The 21,465-nt window shown below is 38.8% G+C and overlaps 1 protein-coding gene across 2 annotated transcripts in view; it reads left to right on the forward strand.

Moving 5' to 3' along the window:
* The first annotated feature begins 856 nt into the window (after nt 1-856).
* The window catches only part of TMEM164 (transmembrane protein 164), a 38,416-nt gene continuing 17,807 nt past the window's right edge, over nt 857-21,465 (forward strand). The window contains exons 1-3 of one of the 2 annotated variants that reach the window (XM_009955348.2): nt 857-1,321; nt 16,933-16,982; nt 18,688-18,754. In XM_009955348.2, coding sequence (XP_009953650.1) covers nt 857-1,321; nt 16,933-16,982; nt 18,688-18,754 — 582 coding nt within the window. The remainder of the gene's footprint in view (nt 1,322-16,932; nt 16,983-18,687; nt 18,755-21,465) is intronic. The other variant, XM_086470325.1, reaches the window with a different exon arrangement.

Consider the following 21,465-nt stretch of genomic DNA (forward strand, 5'->3'; position numbering starts at 1 on the left):
GAGCGCAGCCCCGCCGAAGAAGCCGCAGCCGCGGAGGCGAAGGGAGGCGGTGGGGAACCAAGGCAGCCGCGGGAGGCGGGAGCAGCCGGGGCGGAGGGAGGAGCGGGCGGCCGAGCGCAGCCAATTCGGCGGGCTCGTCCATTTTTCGGTGCGAGTCGGGCACGTCGGTGCGGGGATGCTACGGCGCTGGGCAGGGACGGCGAAAGCCGGGGAGCGGCCCGCCCGCTCGGGCTCCTGCTCGTACTCTCAGCCGTGCCGGCGCCGCCGCTGAGGGGAACCCTGCTTCCTCCTTCCCCTCCCTCGCCGAGGCCGGCGCCATGGCTGGGGGCGCTGGGCCTGCCTCCTGCCAGCCGCGCCGCGCTCCCTAACGGAGCGGGTACCTGCCCCCGCCGACGGAGGTACCGGGCCCGTCGCCGTGCGGCGGGAAGGGCTGGGCGCGCGGGCTGCGGCGCGAGGGGCGGCCGTTGGGGCGCGCGGGCTGCGGGCGCGCAGGTAAAGGCGGGCTGTGGGTAGGGGGCGGTGGCCCGGCGGAGCGGGGGAGAGGCGGCCGCGGGGGTGAGGGGGTGTCAGGGCGTAGCGCTGTCCTGAGGGGAAGGGCAGCCCTGCAGCGCTCCGGGAGGGGAGAACGAGGAGCGTGGACGGGGAAGAGGAGGGATCCTGCGGTTTGGGGGGGCTTTCGCCGATGCTCACGGGCTGCATTCCCTGTGGCCCCTCCCTTCTTGCAGGCTGCTGCTTGCGGGTCTCGTCCTGGCATCGAAAGGAAAAGGCAAAAATTAGCCTTGCCCCGAGCGGAGTGGCTTGCTTCTCCTGAAGCTGGGGAAGGAAAGGGACTACAGAGGGGCCGTCCTTGCATTTCATGTTTCGTCAGCCCGACAGCATTTTGGCTTTGATTCCGTCTTGCTCTGAGCTGTTCCTGGACAGTGACGGGGAGGAGAAGGGGCACCGTCCCACCATGTCTCGTTACAGCCTCCATAATCTCCTGGACTGGATGTATGGCGGCGTGGACCCCAGTTTCGCTGGCAATGGGGGGCCAGAATGCGCGGCCTTTCTCTCTGGGCAGCAGCGCTTTCTGGAGAGTTTGGTCTTCCTCAGTGTGGGCGTCGTGGAGATCCTCCTGTCCCTGTGGAAGCTCAGGCAGCTGCATTCCAGGGAGCTGGAGGGACATCTGCTGCAGCAGCCCCAGGCTAAGCAGGAGAGCTTGGGCAAGAACGTGCTGCTGGTGGTGCTCTGTCTCGTCTTTGGGCTGGAGGTGGGGTTCAAGTTTGCCACCAGGACTGTCATTTACCTCCTGAATCCCTGTCACGTCGTCACTATGATGCAGGTAAGGCTTGGGTACAGGCACCAGGAAGTTTGTTTTAGTTTTGTACTTGCAAAGCAGTGGTTTTTCCCATCGTAGGTTTGTGGACCAAAGGCGCGTACCAAAAGAACAAATGCCAAGAATTGGTATAAACTTTTAAAAACTGCTTAGTTTTTAATCAGGTGAGTTGAAATCTGTGAAAAAAAACCAATTCAAATGAAAAGGTGAAATTGTAGCTATGACTAGTGTCCAAATCTCTGACTGAAAATGCAGCAAATTAATGCTATCTCACTACTTTTTTCACCTGATCCATGTTGTGAGAATAGAAAATGCTGTTTCCATTGACAGCAGTGGTAAAATTTGCACCAAATTTAATGGAAACAAAATTATTGCTAAAGCAGCTATGTAATTTACAGGCAACTTTTTCAAGCGAGTGACTTTTAGGGGTGTGAATTTATTTTGTGAGGGTGTTGAAGAACCCAGTTATTTTGTGCAGAGAACATTGGTTTATCTTTCAAATTTTAGAAGCTGAATAGTAAGGAAACAAGGGTGACCTGTGTCTCATGCATGGGGTGAACAAACCAATCTGGCTTAATACCTGTGGATAAATTCTGTGCTTTAATGACTTGTGGCTTGGTTGTGGATGCATAATAACGTGCTATTTGTGTATCTTCCAAAATGATGGAAACATTCATAAACAGTTACTGAACTGTGATATCTAAAGCTTACAGGCTGTATTTGTCAGTAGTCCTGTGCATGTTCTTAACTGTCAGTTTTACTGAGCTTGGTAAGGAGTGTGGGAGATGTCAACAATTATTATTATTTTTATTAATTTTGCTAATACTGTACCCTCAACACTGGACAACTTAGAAAATTTAAGCCCAAGAATTAATAGAAGAATGTCAGAAAGGTTTTCATAGACAGATGTTGTCATGGCAGCTTTTAAGACCAGTAGCAGATGAAACACAGACCAGTGCCATTTGTAGTGCCCCTTTGCAGAATGCCCAGGGATCGGGGCTGAGTCAGGTCAAGTCAGTTGTTAATTTTTCACTCCTGGAGAGCATTTCCTAACAGTAATGGAAACACCTTTTCTGGTTGTATCAGAGGTTTGAGGGAGATAAGGACTACTTCAAGAGCGGGGAAAAAAAGCTCTTACAGCAATATTCAAGACCTTTACAGCAATTAACTTACAGTTCCAGAACTTAATTAGTAGGTTGTGTGAATTCCTAAGCAATGTTGCAATGTTAGCTCAGAATTTTACACCATAGGACACTTGCTTCCCTTGAAGTGGTAACAGTTGCTGTGCAATTAGTCAGTATTGGTAATGAAGGGGAAAGTGGAAGGTATGCAAAAGCTGTAGAAATAATTAAAATAAAATAATATAGCCACATTCCGTTTCTTGGCAATACTCAATGTTTACTGGGAAATTTTCATATTAATTCTCTGTGAAGAAGGTGAGGGTATGTTACCATTATGATTTGGAAGTTTAGTTATCTTGATATGGTATTATAATACGGCATTATGATCAGTTTTTGGCAAAAGCTAATGCTTATACATAAGCGGGGGAGCTAGTATTGTTTGCCTCATTCATTAATACTCTCCCCCAGGAAGTCAGAGGCTTAACCTCTGTAGTCAGTCACTTAGTCTCTTTTTGACCAATTGTGAAGCCTTTTTAATAATGCTATGCTAATTGCTCATTGGAAGTGGTGTTCCAGCATTTGTGAAATTGAGAAGATGGGTATGTGAGAAAATTCCGAAGTCATGCCTCTTCATCCTCGAACAGGTATATTAGAAATAGACCTGGGCTTAATGTAGAGAATGAAAATAGCTGTGACCCCAACAGCTTTCAGCAGAGAAAACAGGTTAGGTACAAAGATAGCCGATGACCTCCATCGGCAGGAAAGTAGTACATAGTAGTTGGAGTCTTGCAAGCATTGTTTTTCTGGCCTGAATTTGCTGAGGGCAACAGGTTGTCAAGATGAAATATAGGAAAATATAATTTATCCTTCGCTTTTGTTCTTACAGTAGTTTGTACATAGTCCTGCTGCTATGCCTAAATGTCAGGATGAACAAAGTAGCAGGTGAAGAGATGAAACATGCTACAACAATCAAGATTGCTTCAGAGGGATGCCAACAGTAGCTGTTGGTAAAGATCTCTTCTTTCACTCAATTTTTGTTCTCCTTTTCTTCAGCTGAGACTGTTTCACCTCAGAACAGCAAAGGCTCTGGGCTCTGAGCCAAAAATATTTGCAACTGGAAATTATCCTTCAGATTTTCTCTGCATAAAAGCAAAGGTCCAGCTTTTGAAAGACCTAAGATTGAAATGAAATAATAAAATAAAATGGGAATTACATCTGTGGTGCATTTGGGCAGACAAAACTGTGTAATGTCATGGATACTGAGCTCTACAAATGAGTCTGTTTTGATCAGGTGTCTGATTTGTGCCTCTCACGCCAACCTGTGTTCAAACCAGATCTTTTCCATAAGTGGAAAGAACTAATTTAGATGTGTCACCACAAGGATGAAGTGTCGATCAAATGAACGTAGTTAAATGAACTGAACTAAACAGTTCTCATGGTTAATCAGATTCAGAGAATTGTTGCCATCCTGCCACCTAGTTGAATTACCTAGAAGCAGTACTACTCATTTCCAGCCCTAGACTTAGTTTTGGCTTCTTGCATAGCTTTTGGAGGAAGAAGGGCGATATTTTTGCTTCACTAGTGACAAAAGTGCAGCGTCATTGAGAGATAAATACTTCCATTTTTTAAAATGTATATATGTATTTTTATTATTTTTATTTATTTTTTTTTAAACCAGAGGTGAATGGAAAAACTTCTGTGGTTTCTTTGACAGCTGTCCGATGGGGATGGTTTTGTCTAGTACAATATTCAGTTAGTGTATTGTGCGGGGCGGGGAGGTCTATGACAGAGTTCATACTAAGCTCTTTCTTTACACAAAGAGTGGTCTTATTGAAAATGGTTTGAATACCTCTATTAAAACCAAAACAAAACACTCTCTTCTTAGCACTGAGGGTATGATTGCACCAATGATACTGCTGTAAACCTGGTATAAAAGGGTCCCCTAAAAGGGAAACATTAAGTCCACTAGTGTGTTGCAAACCTGTTCTCCTTTGTATGGCAGGAAAAAATTCAGCATATGTTTAGGGGACCAAGTGTTACATTTTCAAGACATTAATTCTTTTGAGTATTTTAGGACCCATAATTATGGTATTGAAATTGAAGATGTGAGGGAAACCTTTTCAGTTCCTGATTCAGCAGTGTAAGAGGGAGGATTCACCTGATAGCCAGTTACAGCACTGTTCATGTCTTTAAAAGTTTTGTAAAGGAGACTTTTAGCAGCACCCAGGGCATGGTCGTTGAGAAGCGTATACATGGTGTTGTCTCCCTGTGTATGAGCATCAGAATACTTATGAGGTGAAAGGAAAATTTCTTGCCTTGCAATGTCAAAACCAATTATATCAGAACCATTTTGTTTATCTGTTCTATATTCTTTAAAGTGTGACTAATCTAATCTTCAAATGATAGGTACAGCAAGTCCTTCTCTTGAACTGTTGTAAATTGTCAGGTTCCTTGATTTTAATACGCCAATGCCTTCTTCCAGAGTGGTGATTTAATACCAATCTGTAAAATGAGTTTTGGGATTTTTTTGGTTTGTTTTGGGAAGAGTTTTGCTAGTGTTCTTCCTACAGAATCATTTTTCAGTGCTAAATCCTCAGCTGGTAGGTTGTCATAATTCTGTTCCAATTCTACACCGAATTATTGCACTTAAGACAGTTAAGGACTGACATTTGTCTGGAATAAAGAAAATGTTTTTGTAGGAAGCACCTGTATTGCTGGATGATTACTTCAAACAGTGATCATTTTAGGCGAAGGGAAGTAAACTAAAGGGGACGTGATAGGTGGAAAAAAGGCACAGGAAAGAAGTACGGGGAGTCCAAGTTTTCATCCAGTCATAGTGATCTGATGTTTGCATAACTAAAAACAAAAGTGCATCTGCGGTTCAGTAAATACTAAATCCTGTGTTCATTATTTTCAATTTTAGCATCTTTAGGGAGCTGGATCCTTTCTGTCCTCTGCAAAAGAGGCCACTGTGTTTTTGGAAACAATGGGCTGTTTTCAGAACTTTCGTAATAAACATAGCATGACTGAATTCTGCATCATCTGGGAATATGTCCCAACATATAACTAATTAATTATCTTCCTCTCTCTCACCTCCTCCTTCCTTTTTTTTTTTCTTTTTTTGTTTAAAAAAAACCCTTGGAAAAATCTGATTATGTGGTCAAATGTGGTTTTCGAAGTGTGAATCTGGATTTAATTTGTGTATAGTGCTCCTAGGTGCTTTGTAATATTTGGAAGAATCCAGTTAAATTGTGTGTGGTTTTCTATATTCTGTCTTTTCAAAACCTTGAATTAAAATTAAAGGGATATTCATACACTGTTATTTGGGAGTGAGTATAAAGAACCTTTGATTACAGAAATTCAGTGAATTTTTATAGAAATGACACTGAATAATATTATTGAATTAGATGAGCAACAGCCTGCAAGTAAAAGTTTAATGAGTTATGCAGCTTTTAAAGGGTAGCAGTATTCTAAATTGAAGATGGCTTTCAGTAGTTTCATTCACTAATGTATTAAGATTGTTGGGCAAGATGTAGAGCAGCGAAGGCAAAATTTCCTCTGAGTATATATACATTTTTCAAAATGTAAGTCTCTAAATATAAGCTGACAAATCTCCCTTTTTGTATGTGTGCATATTTCACACAAAATTTTTATTTATAGCTCTTACATTCAAAAACCTGGTATTGCTACCTGCAGAACTTGTAATTTTTAAAGCTCCTGAGAAGACAGGACTTGGGAGACACAATAAAACTGAAGTTTAGTACAATTTGATATGTGAAGGATTGTAAAAAAGTATTTGAGAAAAGCAAGACTATGTATTTGGAGTATAGCACGATTTGTTCCCAATCAGTACATTTAGGAGGTGCGTGAGACTGTTGTAGCAAGGTCAACAACCCTTTCAGCGCTCTGAAATGCAATCTGGTAGACATAAAATTCATCACTTAAACTTTGTGCGTAATCACAGGTCATAAACATACCAGATTATGAAGTATGCAGCTCGATTTTTAGATCCGCGTAATACATACGTCCGTCTTTTTACAACTGCAAATTAACTTGTGATAATTCCTCTTAAAGTTGATTGCTAGAGAGGAAATTCATCATAGTGTGTGGTGAAGAAGGGCAGAGGAAGAACAATTAAAGCACCGAAAGCGCCAGTATTTCTTGGTGGCAAACATTATTTCTTGCAAAAGAGTGCACTTTACTGCTAGAAAGATGATAGCAGCTCAGGGGGCGTAGATATGAAGTGACAGGTCATGGGACAGATCATCCGTTCCTTTGTACTGGGTCTGGGATGCTCCAGAACTGCTAATTTGGCTTTCAAAAAAACCTGTGGCTTGTAGTATAGTTTAATCCGCCCTTAGTTCCAATAACTGTCCTTTTTTTCTTAATTGTTACAATCTATTTTTAAGCAATGATTTTGTCATGTTTAAAAAACACTGTCAACTGAAGTTTAGAGGCTTTAACTGACACCGTAATTAATGAAATAATTATTTATTGAGCTGAGGAAAAGCTTTTCTGTGTTGATTTTAGCACTGTATATAGTTTGTTTCACCACTGTGCTTATTTTTAGTAAATCCCAGCGTATAGAAGAGGACTTGAGAAATACTAGTATGAGGCAAGGCAAGGATTCTTATTCAGAAATAGTAGTGATTTTAATTTAGTATAAAAAGAATAGTGAATGTGTGAATCATATTTTTCTTTGTTTGAAGAGATTACAGTTCAGCCACCTTAATTTAGACAAGATTTGGCCGGTACATGCTTTATCTTGAGCTGAAAATCTGCATGCTTTAGTCAAGGCGATGGGGGTCACGGTGATACGTCATCCTACCAATGAATGTTCTAGTTGAGGAACTGGAGTTTAAAGCTCTAGGTTAAGCCTTTGTTTCGAAGTTGCTAGAATTTGGAAATACCTGCTGTGCTTGAGGGCAGAACGCATACTTTGGTATGGTTCTCTCCTTCATTCTGTGTATTAGGAGAAAATAATATAAAAAGTGGGGAATTGACCAGAAATAATCTTACTCTAAAAAGGAGTAGGAATTGCACTATTGGAAGTTCTAGATGAAAAAGTTTAGCTTTCTCTTGCCCTAGATATTTGCACTGAGGCTTATTATCTAAAGGCCATTAAATGAATAATTAGGTAATCAGATACTGGTTTGTTTTGATGAGGTCATCATAGATTTAAAACAAATATCTATCAAAGTGTAACATGTCGTTTGAGCAACACGTTCTTGAGAGACAGGCCTTTTTTTCCTTTTTTCCTTTTCTGTTTTGTTTGTTTGTTTGTTTGTTTTCTTTTTTGAGGATGGAGCTATTAATAATTGTTTCAGTGTAGTAGCCAGTGTTGTAATGTATCGCTGTTGGCTGTAATGTATTTTTAGGATGGCTTGTTTAACCTATTTAGCAGTTTTGCACGCCTTTCCACATAGGTTGCTAGCAGCTTAACTGATGTTTCGGGAAGAGCTGCCTGAGGCCTTTAGGAGCTTCAGTGGCGTGGTGGACTAAATCAAATAGCAGCAATAACCGTATTGGACACCTTATGAATTCCGGGGATTGGATGGCTTTCATCTAATGATTTCCAGTCTAAAAAACCCTTCTTTATTGTCGCCCTTGCACTGCTGTAAATATTTACACTCCTTGTCACACGTGATGAATTTTACTGCAGTGGTTGTTCATCAACCACGTTCACTGTAGCAATGTGAACTGCGTTGATGTTCACCGCAAACGAGCTCTGTACCATGAATGTGAAACCTGTGGAGAGTGTAATGGGACTTGTGTTTCTCGTGACACTTCCTCGGGGCTTTAGATAGATGTGGTAGGGGTTTACATTTATTTAGGTTGCCAAGTAACTGGTGTCAAGTGAATTTAATTGTTTATATTTTAATACTTTCAAGTTGGTGAAACACTAACTTAAATTACCAGGAATATGATGTTATATGGATTGTGTTGCTGTTTCTGTTTCTTTGGCAAAAATTACCTGTAATAATAAAGCTATTAGATATTTATTATTCTGCTGTTTTTAAAGATTACAAGTTTCTGTTGTAAAATCCTCCAAACTGAGGAACTGTGACAAGTAAAAGGTATTGGTGACTGGAGGCAGAGTAGAGCAGGACTTTTCTATGATGGTTTTGCAGGAAACTGATCTGAAACGTCAGGCTTGGGGGAAAAAGTAAAAGTGAATCTATATGAATATGCACATGAGAATCTTATTTTGAACTCATGCAAGCTTCCACAGTGTCATTAACAGATGTAAATGCAAGTTAATCTAAATTCAGTGCAAATTAGATTTTCTTAAGGAATTGGACTTTGGAATTTTTTTTTTTTTTTTTAATTCAGCCTTTTTTGTTCTTTTATCCCTAGATAAGTTTTTGATTGTCAAGATTTGCTAAAGTGTTAAACTAGGAATGGGCAATGAAGTAAGTGCTAGTGATGGGCTGGGGCAGATAGTGATTAGAGAAAAAGGAAGACAAATAACCTCAGTGGCACTTTTTCTCTGAAATACAAATTCCTAAGATGTGATCACTAAAGCTACGGTGCACATAGGAAGGCCTGGGTCTTACATTAATGATTAATCCTAAAATATGAGAATTCTAGAAATCTTTCACCTAAGACCATAAAAGGGAAAAAGGTGAGTACAGGTTTGTTGAGTAAACAGACTAAGGCTGTAGAAGGGGGGACTAGTCTAGAATGTCCCAGCGAACATACATGGTTTACAAGACATTCGATTGTAGAGGATGGAAATCATTCAATTTGCCACACGCTTCTTTCATCTCTGGGTAGAACTGGGAAACTGGAAGGTTGGAAGGAGGGACGGGCAGCTTCTTATGTTCCCAGAGTCTGGTTTATGTAACACAGATACTACTTTTACTGTAGTATTACTTAATGCTCTGCCATCAATGTTGCTTTGAATCATGAGTATTCTTAACGCTAGATTAACAATTCCACAAGACACTTAATTAATCCCTGAACCTGTCTGACAGCTGCAGTGAGGCAGCTGTGATTTTTATGCTAAAATATGAAATACATTCAACTTGCTGCTATTTAGCAGTGAGAATGTAACATCTTTTGATCTCTGTTCTCTTTTCAGATTTGGCAGTCTGAACTTGTCAAACCGCAGTGATGATTTTTAAAGAATTTTTTTTAAATTACCTTTTAGAAGGCAAATGGATGGCTTTGAAGTGATATGACTGTTGTGTACTGAATTAATAGTTTATACAAAACCAGTTGACATCTAACATACCTAGATGCTGGATCAAAGCTGTATGATGGAGTTGTTAAACCATTACTTTCTGATAAATGATAGGGTGATTCTTTTGAGCTTACTTAAGAAATTGATTTTAGAGTTAATTAACAAAATCTTCTACATCTTTTAAATTATCCAGCTGCTTGAATGTTCCTTAACTTAGTTTTACCATTTATGGAGGAAAGTAGATGATTTTCACATGTACAGTAAAATACACAACCTTATGCTGTATCTTAGCCTTTTAACATACCTCTTAATCTCTTCTGCTCTGGAGGGTATTTCAATAAACCTAAGAAAGGGTGAAAATTTTATTTCAGTGCAGATTGACCAAAGCCTGTTTGTGTCTCTTTCTCTTTCTTTCGTTATTTTTAATTCATTCCAGTTCTGTGTGAATCCAGTTTCCATGAATTTTTTACATTGCTCTGAATATTGCAAATAGAAATTAAAATCTAACCTCTTGAAGTTTTCATTTTGAAATAGTATAATAAAACAATCGATTTATGATCTGGTTAAGTGCTCATGACAGGAATGTTTGAAAAGAAAGATATGTTTCCAGTCTGCTGCAATGAGATACTAAATCAAACAGGCGGCTCAGGGACAGGGAAGCTGCTGTTTTGAAAGGTAAATGAAATCTGTGCTGCATATGTGAGATGCCGTGGTTTTACTTGTAGCGTGCTTGGCTATCTTCTGCCACAAACAACTCCACTTAGACATCTGTAAGTGTTCCCGTTGATCCTGTACGTGTTACTTCATGAGATATTTCATCTGGAATGTTTAGAGTTGCGTGACTTGTTCTACCCCCCACCCCCCGCTACCTTTTGAATTGTCTTCTTTTGTCTTTTTAGTGTGTTTCTGATCAAACAAGATGATCTCTGTGTTACGCATGTTTCTGTCTCAGCAGGACTAAGACTGATAGAAGAAAAAGCCTTTCATGACAAGTTTTGACTGCGCACTCTGCCTCAGTGTATTAACTGAATAATAGCGTTATTAAAATACTTCTGAAGGGAGCTCTTTGGTGTAATATTGTGTAGAGGTTTGGAATGTTTTGGAATCAAACAAACCTGGAGATCCAGCCAAGTCATAGGACCCCCCCAAAAAAACCACCAGTGAGCTCTCCCTATTTAGAGTGCTCATGGAGTGAGGCAACAACATTCAATGAACAGAACAGTAACCCAGGCTTAGATGTTGGAAGAGGTGTTTTACTTCAGTTCAGAGACAGTATTGCTGTTACACCCTTCAGTCGCATCCTTTTGGAACAACAGATTGTGCGTATCTTTTGAGAATAGCTCTTGAGATTTTTACTAGTCTTGATTTTTTAAATATTGATTACTAAAACTAGTGGTGGAATGTGGCATGCTCACATGTCAGGGAAACTAGGAAATAATGGACAAATGAGAAAATTTGCAGCTGACAGAAATTGTTTTATGGCAATGGTCTCAAAACTTTTGGAACCTATAACTTAACATAGAGATACACATCCTTGCCAGTGTCTGAGAATTTTCCTAGACACAACTCTAGCATGTACCACGGCCTCTCATTTTAGGTATTTAACAAACTGTTTTTAGGATGTCTATTTTAGGCGAGTCATGGCTCATAATGACAGGCTGGGTAAAATGCTTGCAGGCGTTCTAGTATAGTAGATTTTAGCTACTGTAGGTTGTAGCTCACTAATGTATTAGGGGCTGTATGTTGACGTTTGAGTTTCTCAATATCTGAGTATGTTTGGGTTCTAATAAGGCAGATTTTGTAAAATCTGCTCACCTCATGACCCTGTTTTTTTTTTTTCCCCAGCTCCAAAAAGTAATCTGTAACAAATGTACTGTAGAGGCACTGCTGGATTAAAACCCCACAATTACACAACAACAAAAACATTTTCCTTTCTTACCATGTTCAATCTAGCAATACAGTTAAATGGAAAATAGGAAACCAGGTATGTTTGAAAGTTCATGTTCTTTACTTTTTTCCAGCCCTTTATACTGATGCCCATTCCTGAAGTCTAGATGTGCAAACAGTAAAAGAGGTTATTTGAATAAAATTATTGCCATATGAACTTAAAAAAAATTAAATAATGGAAACCTAGTATCTCCAAGTTAAGGTGGTAATTGCAGCACATATAATGCTTGAAGTGTGAGAAGTGAAAATACTATTAGGGGTTAACACAGTGCATAGAGATTAGGAAATTGGATTGTTTTAAAGGCAGGTCAGATTAAACTTAACATAGTTCTTTTTGGTTTCGTGATGTTGAAGTCTTTTGTGGATTTTGGGGAGTTTGTTTCAATATTTGATTTTTTTTCCACAATTCTGAAATTTGGGTACCTATTCCTGTCGTATTTTGGCTTTAGGAAAACAGATGTGATCAATAAAAAACCCTAACTTGCTGCAAAATAGCAGCTTATTTTGGTTGATATTTAGCCTTTTCTCCATGCATGAGTTTGACTTTCATCTACAGACACTATTGCAATGTCATGGAGTAATTTTTTTGGTAAATTCTGACTTCTAAAAATGAATTTATGAAAAATGATCTATTTTTTCCCAGCTACCTAGTTCCTTTTTAACAGTAACATTTCCCTTGTTTGACTATGCTTTCTCTTAGTGATTAAAAAGGGAGTGAGCTTAACAAGGATTTTTGGAGGGCCAATGTAACTCTTTGTGTTATCTACCTATTGTTATCTATCAAAGAAATTTTCGAAGAAGTTTTTAAATGGAGTTATGAAGCAGGCTTAATTATATACCTTAGTAGTAATTCAGGAAAAAATTCACTATATCATAGAATCATAGAATGGTTTGGGTTGGAAGGGATCTTAAAGACACCTCGCCACCCTCACAGTGAAGAACTCATGTGATGTTACCTTCTTGTTGTCTTCAGAATAGTCCTTTTACGTACAGGCTCTTCTGCCTGCTACCCTGACACAATCAGATTTAAGGATCTCTAAAGTTTACTGAACTCAAAAGGCATTTCTTGAGAACTCCATCAAATACTGAATGACAGGGTCGTGCATGTTTCTTTTAGAAAATTTTAAAAAACGTATTACTACAGGCAGAAAAATACCATCTTTCTGCCTTCCAGTCTGTCCCAGACCTGTAGATACCATTTGGAGCTTTCTCCTTAGTGCATGGTTAGAAGAACAGCTCCTTAGTGCATGGTTAGAAGAACAGAATGTGGAAGAGACTGATTTGCAGCCCAGTGCTGGGTTAGTTCAGAGCAACCATGAGTTCAGTCTCTGTAAGATCTTCTCTCAGTGAAGGAATAGTTAAGCAGTGCAGTCCTGTACATTGCAGTCTCCAAATTATAACAGCCCTGCTGATCCATCACGTGTTGTGGTGTGACCTTTGTGTTTGGGCTTATGCAGGGGAGTGCTGGCCATGCAGTTCTTCATGCCAGAAATACTTCCCGTGGGGATGGGCAATGATATTTATGGTCTTGCAGAGCAATTATCAAGTATATTGACAGAATTTCTGGCTTCTTCTTTCATCTGGGTCCTCCAGGTGAAGTGAAGTTCAGTTTGCAGATTGACCGGTGTTATGAGTTTCTTTGCAGTTTATTGCCTGAGAACAGTTGTACAATCTTCTGGTCTGTGCTGGTGAAAAAGACTTGGATGTCCTGACTCACAATATTGTCCCCACCTAGGACTTGTTACCTGTACATTCCTCAAGGCCACTCATGATTTTGTACCTTCGCTTTCTCTCACTGTCATTAGCCTATAGCCTTTTACAGACTGAGGAGTCTTAATGTGTTAAATGTGTTAAACCAATCCATGTATGGAAGATATTCTATACTTGCTCGTTTTTCTTGACTGCTGTAACCCTTTTCTAAATCTTTTTTTGTTTTTTGAGAGAGAGAGGAGGGTTAAAGGGGAAAGGAATGATCAGGACTGTGCCCAGAATTCAGCCTATCAGACAATGTGTATTTTATGGTTTATTTTTCCCTCCTGAAATAGTTACTTTTGTACATTTTGGATTTCTGGGAATTCTTTTGTCCTCCTTTTCATTTGTAATGTGTGAAGATGGAACAGGTAACAGGTAACAGATCCGACAGAATAAGGAGGGACATTGAAGTTGTTTTTTAGTGTTTGTTCTAAATTGAAAGTTTGGCTATTCTGCCTTGAACAAGGAGAAGCCTGCTTTAGTGTGTTTGAAAATACGTGCTGCCCCTGTTTACACTAGAACTCTGCGATGTGCCAGCGAAGAGGGGCTAACATCTGTGCTAGCCTGCATAAAACCTTGAGTTCCGTCAGGAAGACGGACGCTGGGAACTCTTCACAGCCATGCCGCTAATTTAATATGACATTGTTTGGTTAAGAAAACATAGCTGTTTCCTCCTGCAAGGCAAAGGGTTTTATTTCCAGTGTGACAGTGAAATGTAATATGATTATGGGATAAGTATGTGAAGGCTCGTGTTGGAGCTTGTGAGCTTGTCTGCTGTGAACCAGGTATTTTAAGACTCCTAACTACACTGAGCTGAATGATGTCACTTTTTATAATGTTTGAATCTACTCAGTGATGCAGTTCTTTGAAAATCTGATACAAGGGCGTCTTGTAAAATATCTCTTTTAAGAAGCTGACGAGGTTTATTTATCATGGAAAGTATATACATATTTAGAGAGAAGGTGCTTGATATTAAACTGCTAAAGCTGAAACATTTGAAGATCTCTTCCATTATCCTAAAGTTTTAACATAAACATTCTAGTTATGATTTCTCTGCTGTCATAAACAATGGAAGTCAGGCTTATTTTCTGAAAGATCCCTCATAACAGAGGGACTTGCGTGCTTAAAAGTATTAAATATTTGTTTTTTCCTCATCAGTTCCTGAAACTGTGTTTCATGCAGTAGAGCTGACGTAAAAATAAGCGGTTGTGGATCTTTTTCTCTTCTTTGCCTGTCTCCATGGTAGTGTTTTGAATTGTTATGTCCATCTCAGTCTTTGTTACAATGCCATCCTTTTCGATATTAGCTATTTTTTTTATCCTCAGCGGTGAGAATCATGCAGTATACAGACTTGTATTGTGGTTTTTCCTCTGCCATGTGGTAGTTGGAGCACTCTGCAGTGTGTCAGGAAAAGAAATGCCTGGTGTGTTTAAGACTTATTTCTGGTTTGATTATTTCGTGCACACAGAGAAAGAGGTCAATCTGGTTTTTATTAAGATGTAGGAAATACTAATAATAAAAATAACTGTATTGGAAGAGCAGATTTTCTTCCATGAAGGAATGAACTATGCTTCAAAAGTAATATGTATCTTTTGTTAGATTTCTGAATTTAAGGAAATCATAAAATAATCTGAATTTAAAACTCTGGATGAACTAGTGGGACTCTCAATATCGTATCTCCTTTTGCTAACATATAACATGGAGTGTTTAAAAATTTTGATGAATGTGTGCAAGTACCATGGAAAAAAATAGTTATTATAAGAGAGCTGTAGAAGATATTTGTGTTCTCCAAAGAAGGGAAAATGTAGTCCACAATTAAAGGAAGTTTAGGTAGTAAAAACAATGTTTATTGCAAAAATATGCGATGATGGAAGAGTGAAGCCTAAGTGTTAGACACTTTTTGCAGAAGCCATATGGGTCTTATGTGCAAGGTGATATATAGACCTCTCATAAGATTTTTCTGGCATATACTTTTTTCATGTTTTTTTTTTTCTTAGTACAAAAAAGCATCCATTGGTGGGTTGTTATCATGCATCTGTTATGTTCTCTTCCTCTTTAACCTGCCCTGATGAGCTGAAATTCCTTGATTTTTAAATACAAGACTTCAGAGAAACTCAAATTGGATGTTAACAGTATTCACTAAGAAAATATCTTGAGGTACATTCAGTTACATTAATTTGCTGCCTCTTTCTTGCTGTGCCTTTGTTAGAATTCTGTATGACTTGGGAGAAACAGTTTGTCTGTGTGTGTGCATATTCTAAACCGTTACTGAGACTGATTTGAATTCAACATACAAGTAAGTGGATTAGAGAAATAAATGGCTGTGTATTAAGAACTTGCTCTAGAAATAAAATATTTGGAATTTGTACATTTATTTGTATGGTAACGGCAGCAAGTCCCCTTTATACACAAAGGCTCAGCAGTATAATCCAGGCTTTAACATTTCTACTGTTCCTGCTGCAAGTACATGATCTGGTAGTAATTAATTTGAATATACATCAGAGCCCTCTTCCCAGCCCTGCAGCACTTCAAAGAAACATGTTTGGCCAATTGTCTAATCTGACTTGTCCACAAAGCAGAGAGATTCTCGGAATGTTCTCACTTGAAGTGATTTAATGATAATTTGTTTTGTAGGTCGGCAGTGAAATAATCTTATTGTGAATTTATTTTAGCAACAGCAGTAAAACAGTGATCCATTTTTTTCTGAAATACTTACTGGACAGTAGGCCAAAGTGTCTGCTTCGTAGCAGTAGACAATATAAAAAATGGGATTTTTATCACTGAACACTTACGTAGTAATCTCTTCATATCTGACGTAAGACTTGCTGATATGAAGTTTTTAAGTTGCTGTGAGAGGTTTTGGACAGCAGTATCTAAAATTATGGTTATCCTTGAAATTTAGATTGGGCATTGTTGTAAATCAAGAATATTATGTAAAAATTTAAATCAGGTCCTATTTATGGTAGGAGTATGGCCTGTGAAGCAAAACAAACATGATGCTCCAATTGTATTCAGTTACTTTTGGTCTTGTGCAACAGCTAGCTAATAATTGGTGAAATTTTTACTATACTTGAAAAATACTTTATTGAGTGTGGCAGTGGACATATTTAGATGACTACTAAGCTTATGCATAGAGCAGATACTGTTTTAGACTTATTTTGGGAAGTATTAAGAGGCTTTCTTAGACAGCCATCTCGCATGAGATCTTCGAGAGCTGGGTCCTGCACTGCTGAATTGAAGGTAAGTATTATCATTGTAAATGCCTGGCCTTTAAGGGAGCTGCTGTAGTATCATGATTGGTAATACAGTAATCTGTTTTATGAGAGACCTTTTATAATGACAATATCAAACAGGCTAGAATTTGACTTGTTCCTTAGGCACTGGCAGAAGCTGAACCATCGATCCTGCTCATACTGCTTAAATCCTTTTATATGTAGGTAATGTGAGAACTTTTAATTTGTTGAAGATTTTTAGTCTTTTCTAGCTCTGCTGTAAAACAGTTCTTCTGGTTAGAAATTATTTGTGATATACACAACTGGGAAAGAAAGGTACAGAAAATGGAGTCTAAAAGGGATCATATCATTAATTTGAATTTGTTTCTAACATTTCAGATTTTTCTTCTTGCCTGTCCTCCATGTCGGATTGCAATGATTCTCTTCAGGTAATGCCTCTTCCTTACTATATTTCTGTCTACTTGCATAATGTATTTTAGAAGTTAATCACAGCTTAAGTCATAAAATACTAAGGTATATATCCAGTTGCAAAGGCGTACTGGTTGGATTGAAAAATGACACCTTGAAAAGGGTCAGAGCTTAAATAGTGGGTGTTGAACCACCTTGGTTCTTTTGTACTGGTGGTTTTGGCCTCGCTTAGCAACACGAACTAGCTCAGTAACAGATGAGAATGCAGGCATCTTTCTACAGATTAACATATGGGCTTGTGTAATTTATGTCATGGGCCTTGTACCTTTTTATTATCCTCACTAAAAATTAGTAACTAGGCTTCATTGAAGGCCATCCATACAGTATGGCTCTCATTTTAAAATGGTGAATATAAGTTAAATAGTGAAAGCAAATTCTTGCTGACTTGGTTATTTCTCAAATCTATGCAATCTTTTCTAAAATATTGCATATTGTTACTAACTTTAGGAACCACAAGAGTTTCTAATGTGCAGGAAGCTCTAATGGACTAGTGCAGTAGAGTCTAGTAAGCAGCTAAGGGCTGTAGCCTGTTGTATGGTGGGGAGGGTCATGGGATTTCCCTCCCAGGCAGAATGGTAATCACGGGTGGCTGTAGTTGCCACTGTGACAGTTAACTCAGCTCTTTCGTGTCTTAGTCTAGGTGGCGACTGGAAAAATGATGCTGGGGGCATGCCTCATGAATTATTTTGGAACTGCTACTGTCTGTCTGCATCTTTTTCCTGCTCTTCCTTATTTGGGCAGGGAGTAGGCTGAATACAGAGATACTGCCTTAGCGTCTCCATCTCGGAGAGTGTGAAAAGTATGTCTGGTGTCCAGGAAATCCTGGATTTACTGTGCATTTGCAAAAGACCGGTTGCAGTGCAGAGGCCACAGTATTTTTTTTGTTCTTCAGAATGAGCCTTTCTGTTTTCTAACATCCTGACAGCATATACATTACTTTTGAAAACCTGCTTTGGAATTGTAATACCTATTTCCCCCTCAAGTTACTTTTAGATTCATAAGTTTGTGACAGGCAGTGGTTGTAGGCAGTTATTCTTTGCTTTGTGTCTTATGTAAAATAGACTGAAACAGTACTGATACTATTTTTGTGTTCTTGTGATGCAATGGAGGTTCAGAAAAGGATGGCTGAAAGCTATACAAAATATAGTATTATAATACTACTTTCCTGCCTTATTCTTTTCTTAGGGCTTGCTGTTGCATTTTGACAAACATAATTCTTCTTTTATTTAGGGAACTTCTTCCAAATTCCTGAAGCTTTACTTTGAAGCTGTGTGTTTATAATAGAGTTAGACAGGAGTAAAAACCTGTATCAAACATGCTATTTTAGGCTCTGAAAGACAACTGAACAGGAAATTTCCAGCTGTTTATCAGCTTGCATCGTGAACAGGGTTATCACAGACTTTCTAGGAATCCAAAGCTCATTCTAGAAAGCAGTCCTACTTTAGGAAATTATTAAAATGTGTATTTTAAAACAGGCTTTTGTCCTGGTTGTTGCATTTAACAGTATCTAGTTTTTGCATTTAGCAGTGGCTTTATTTGAATTCAAGCCAAAAGAATTTTCTTAAATCTCTTACTACCTTTTATTGACGAGATACTACATAAAATATGTGAAAACATTGCATTTTATTTCTATCTGTGAAAATAATATCACATCTCTTTCCTAAGGTTGCAGATGCACATGCTGAATGGGGCCCTCTTGGCATTGCTGTTTCCTGTGGTTAATACACGCCTGGTGAGTGTACTGTACTTTTCCTCCTCCTTTTTCATTTATTTCTAAAACATTTTCTTTGGGAAGATGTTAGACTTCTGCTTTGTTTGGCCTTTTAAAGTTCATTTTACCAGGCTGCAGATTCCTGGTACAGGTTGCTACAATGGAGCCAAAATACCAGTCGTGGATTTTTTTGCATTTATAACTCCATGCGGAAAGGTAACACTGCTGTATTCCAAGTGTCAGTTCCATCCTAGCCTTTAAATGGAGGGAAACTTAATGCCTTTGAAAGAGGCTTTCATAGGTTAGTGTTGTAGCCGGTGATCAAAATGTAGTTTCAGGCTTTTCAGACTGTATGTGAATGTAAGATTCCTCTGGCATGGAAAATGCCAAATGTTGGTGGCTATCACCCCCTCTCCCCCAAGTTAGACACAGCAAGTTTTTATTTTCCATCTGAGTTTTCAAATCTGCTGTAAAACTCCTGTCTTCTGGATGAAAAGATTAGCCTGTTGGTGTCCCTAGTAAGATTTTAAACCTATCGAGAGAGTTAATGGTAAGAAAAGTTATCCTGAGTCTGAGCCATATGATGTATTTCTAAGGTTTATTTTCAAGAGCTGTTATGCATGTGTATGTAGGGGGTGTGTGTACATGTATACACCTGCATGCCTACATGCTTGTTCACTTTCTGTCATTTGACTAATTTGCAAAAATCTCTTATTGCAGTTATTTAAATATCTGTAAGATAAGAGTTTACTTAGATTTGTCTGCTTATGTGTTTATAGTGTCAGGATAAAATACTCGTATCTATAGCCACATAGCATGTGAATTAGTGATATTACCCAAATTGTTGTGGACTTCATACTCCATTACAAATCTTGTTGATGGCTGTTCGTTTGCAAATCTTGACTGTCTTAATAAGATGAAGTATAAAAATCTGCATCTGTATTGAACTTTATGGATGATATGCTGTTTTGATTGGCCACACTGGTAGCTAGGAGACCTGAAAACTGACGGTTTTATTGTTGGCTTGTAAATGGTTTCTTTTTCCCCCTCTTTAAAATTTTGCGACTGAGACACAGTTACTAGAGGGAGGATAATACATCTGTAGGCTAGTACATGTTAAAATTCATCTTCCATAAAGCATGACACACACATGCACAGGAGGTTGGATCCTGTTTTTCAGATTTCAGTGGATTTAGTAGTATGATAACCCTAGAGTCCTTTCAAGATTGATGTTGCCCTTCCTAATCTGGTAACTACATATCTTCTTTTCTATACTGTAACAGCTTATGTGCAGCTTGCAATTATGTTTCAATAAAACTCGATACTGCTGAAGGGGCATCAAATGAATAAAGCAAATGTTTTTTCCTGATAAAGGAGAATGGTCTTTATTTTGTATTTCAAACTATCCAGTTTTTAAGTAAATATAAATTTTAGCATAACAAAATGATTCTTCTGGGTAACCTTTTAAGGATAAAATGTTGAAATATTTAATAAACCATTAGCTTGTATTTTCTCTGCCATTATCCTAGATCTCATTCATAGTAGGGCAGTGGTGATTAAACAGGAAAAATACAGACTAATAAAATTCTGTCCTTAATTAGGGATAGAGGAGCCAAAGGATAATGTCCAAGAGCAAATATTTTTGGAATAAATACAACTTAGGATATTTTTGGCCTAACAGCAGCTTGCGGGGCTGTTCTCTTTTCAGTGTTTCTTCTGGCAGAAGATAATGTGGGTGATGTTTTATGGCACTGTTGCTTTGACCCAGATTCTCTTGTGGTAGACACACATTCTGCTCTGCAACTGTCATTGTAGTTGTTTACACTGACATTGTCCTGAAAGCAATAAATGGCTCTTCAAACTTAGTAGGAAGTTCAAAAAAATTGCACTAATTTTGTCCATGTTGTCTGCTCTGGTTCGTAGTATCTATGTGAAAACCTTTTGATTCAGTCAAGAATGGTCATCTCTATGCCTCAGCTTTTTAGTTTCAGTTTTATGATATTTTACGACGTATATTTTAGTGTGTACATGTTTCATACAAAAAATTTGTCAACTTGGTTATGTGTGCAAATAGTTGTAATATATAGTGTGTGGCACCAAAAGTATGAAAAATTTGGCATCTAACTTGGCTGTTAATTTAGAAGCGAGGAGGGAAGGAGATGTCTGGGGCAGAGAGTTCTGAGGTCAGTGGGAACCGGAAAGCAGGAGACTGTTGCCTCCTATCACTTTGAGAGACTGTACCAAAGTGATGTATTGCCGTAAGCACCGAAATGCCTTGCTGTTACCTTTCAGATGTAAAATGTCTTTTATCCTTAGGAGTTATTTGATATACAGCTGGATGTTGCCTTGTAGGTAGTTTTCGTTGTCTTCAGCTGACATTCTCCTGGATGTCTCTCTTCCTGTGGATTGCCTATAAGTTGCCTTACAGGCAGCGGATGATGACTGTTGAGCTGTAGTCTCTTTTTGGAGAAGCCTGCTAATTTAGCGAGTTTAGCAGTAAGCATGTACATGCTAGCTAGCAAATTGTGTGTCGTTATGGGGATGAAAGCAGTGAGATGCAAGAGAAAATATTAGATGTACAGTTTTATTTGTACATATCAGTAACCTGAAAGCAGCAAGAGGCAGAAGATACAGAATGAAAGATAATGATTACTTCACCTCAGTCGCTCTAAAACTGTTCTTAAATATTAGTCTGTTGCCAGTGGAAATGGAGAGTTGAGATATTCATTGAA

The sequence above is a fragment of the Leptosomus discolor genome, chromosome 9 (assembly GCF_034619465.1).
Source record: "Leptosomus discolor isolate bLepDis1 chromosome 9, bLepDis1.hap2, whole genome shotgun sequence".
NCBI lineage: Eukaryota > Metazoa > Chordata > Aves > Leptosomiformes > Leptosomidae > Leptosomus > Leptosomus discolor.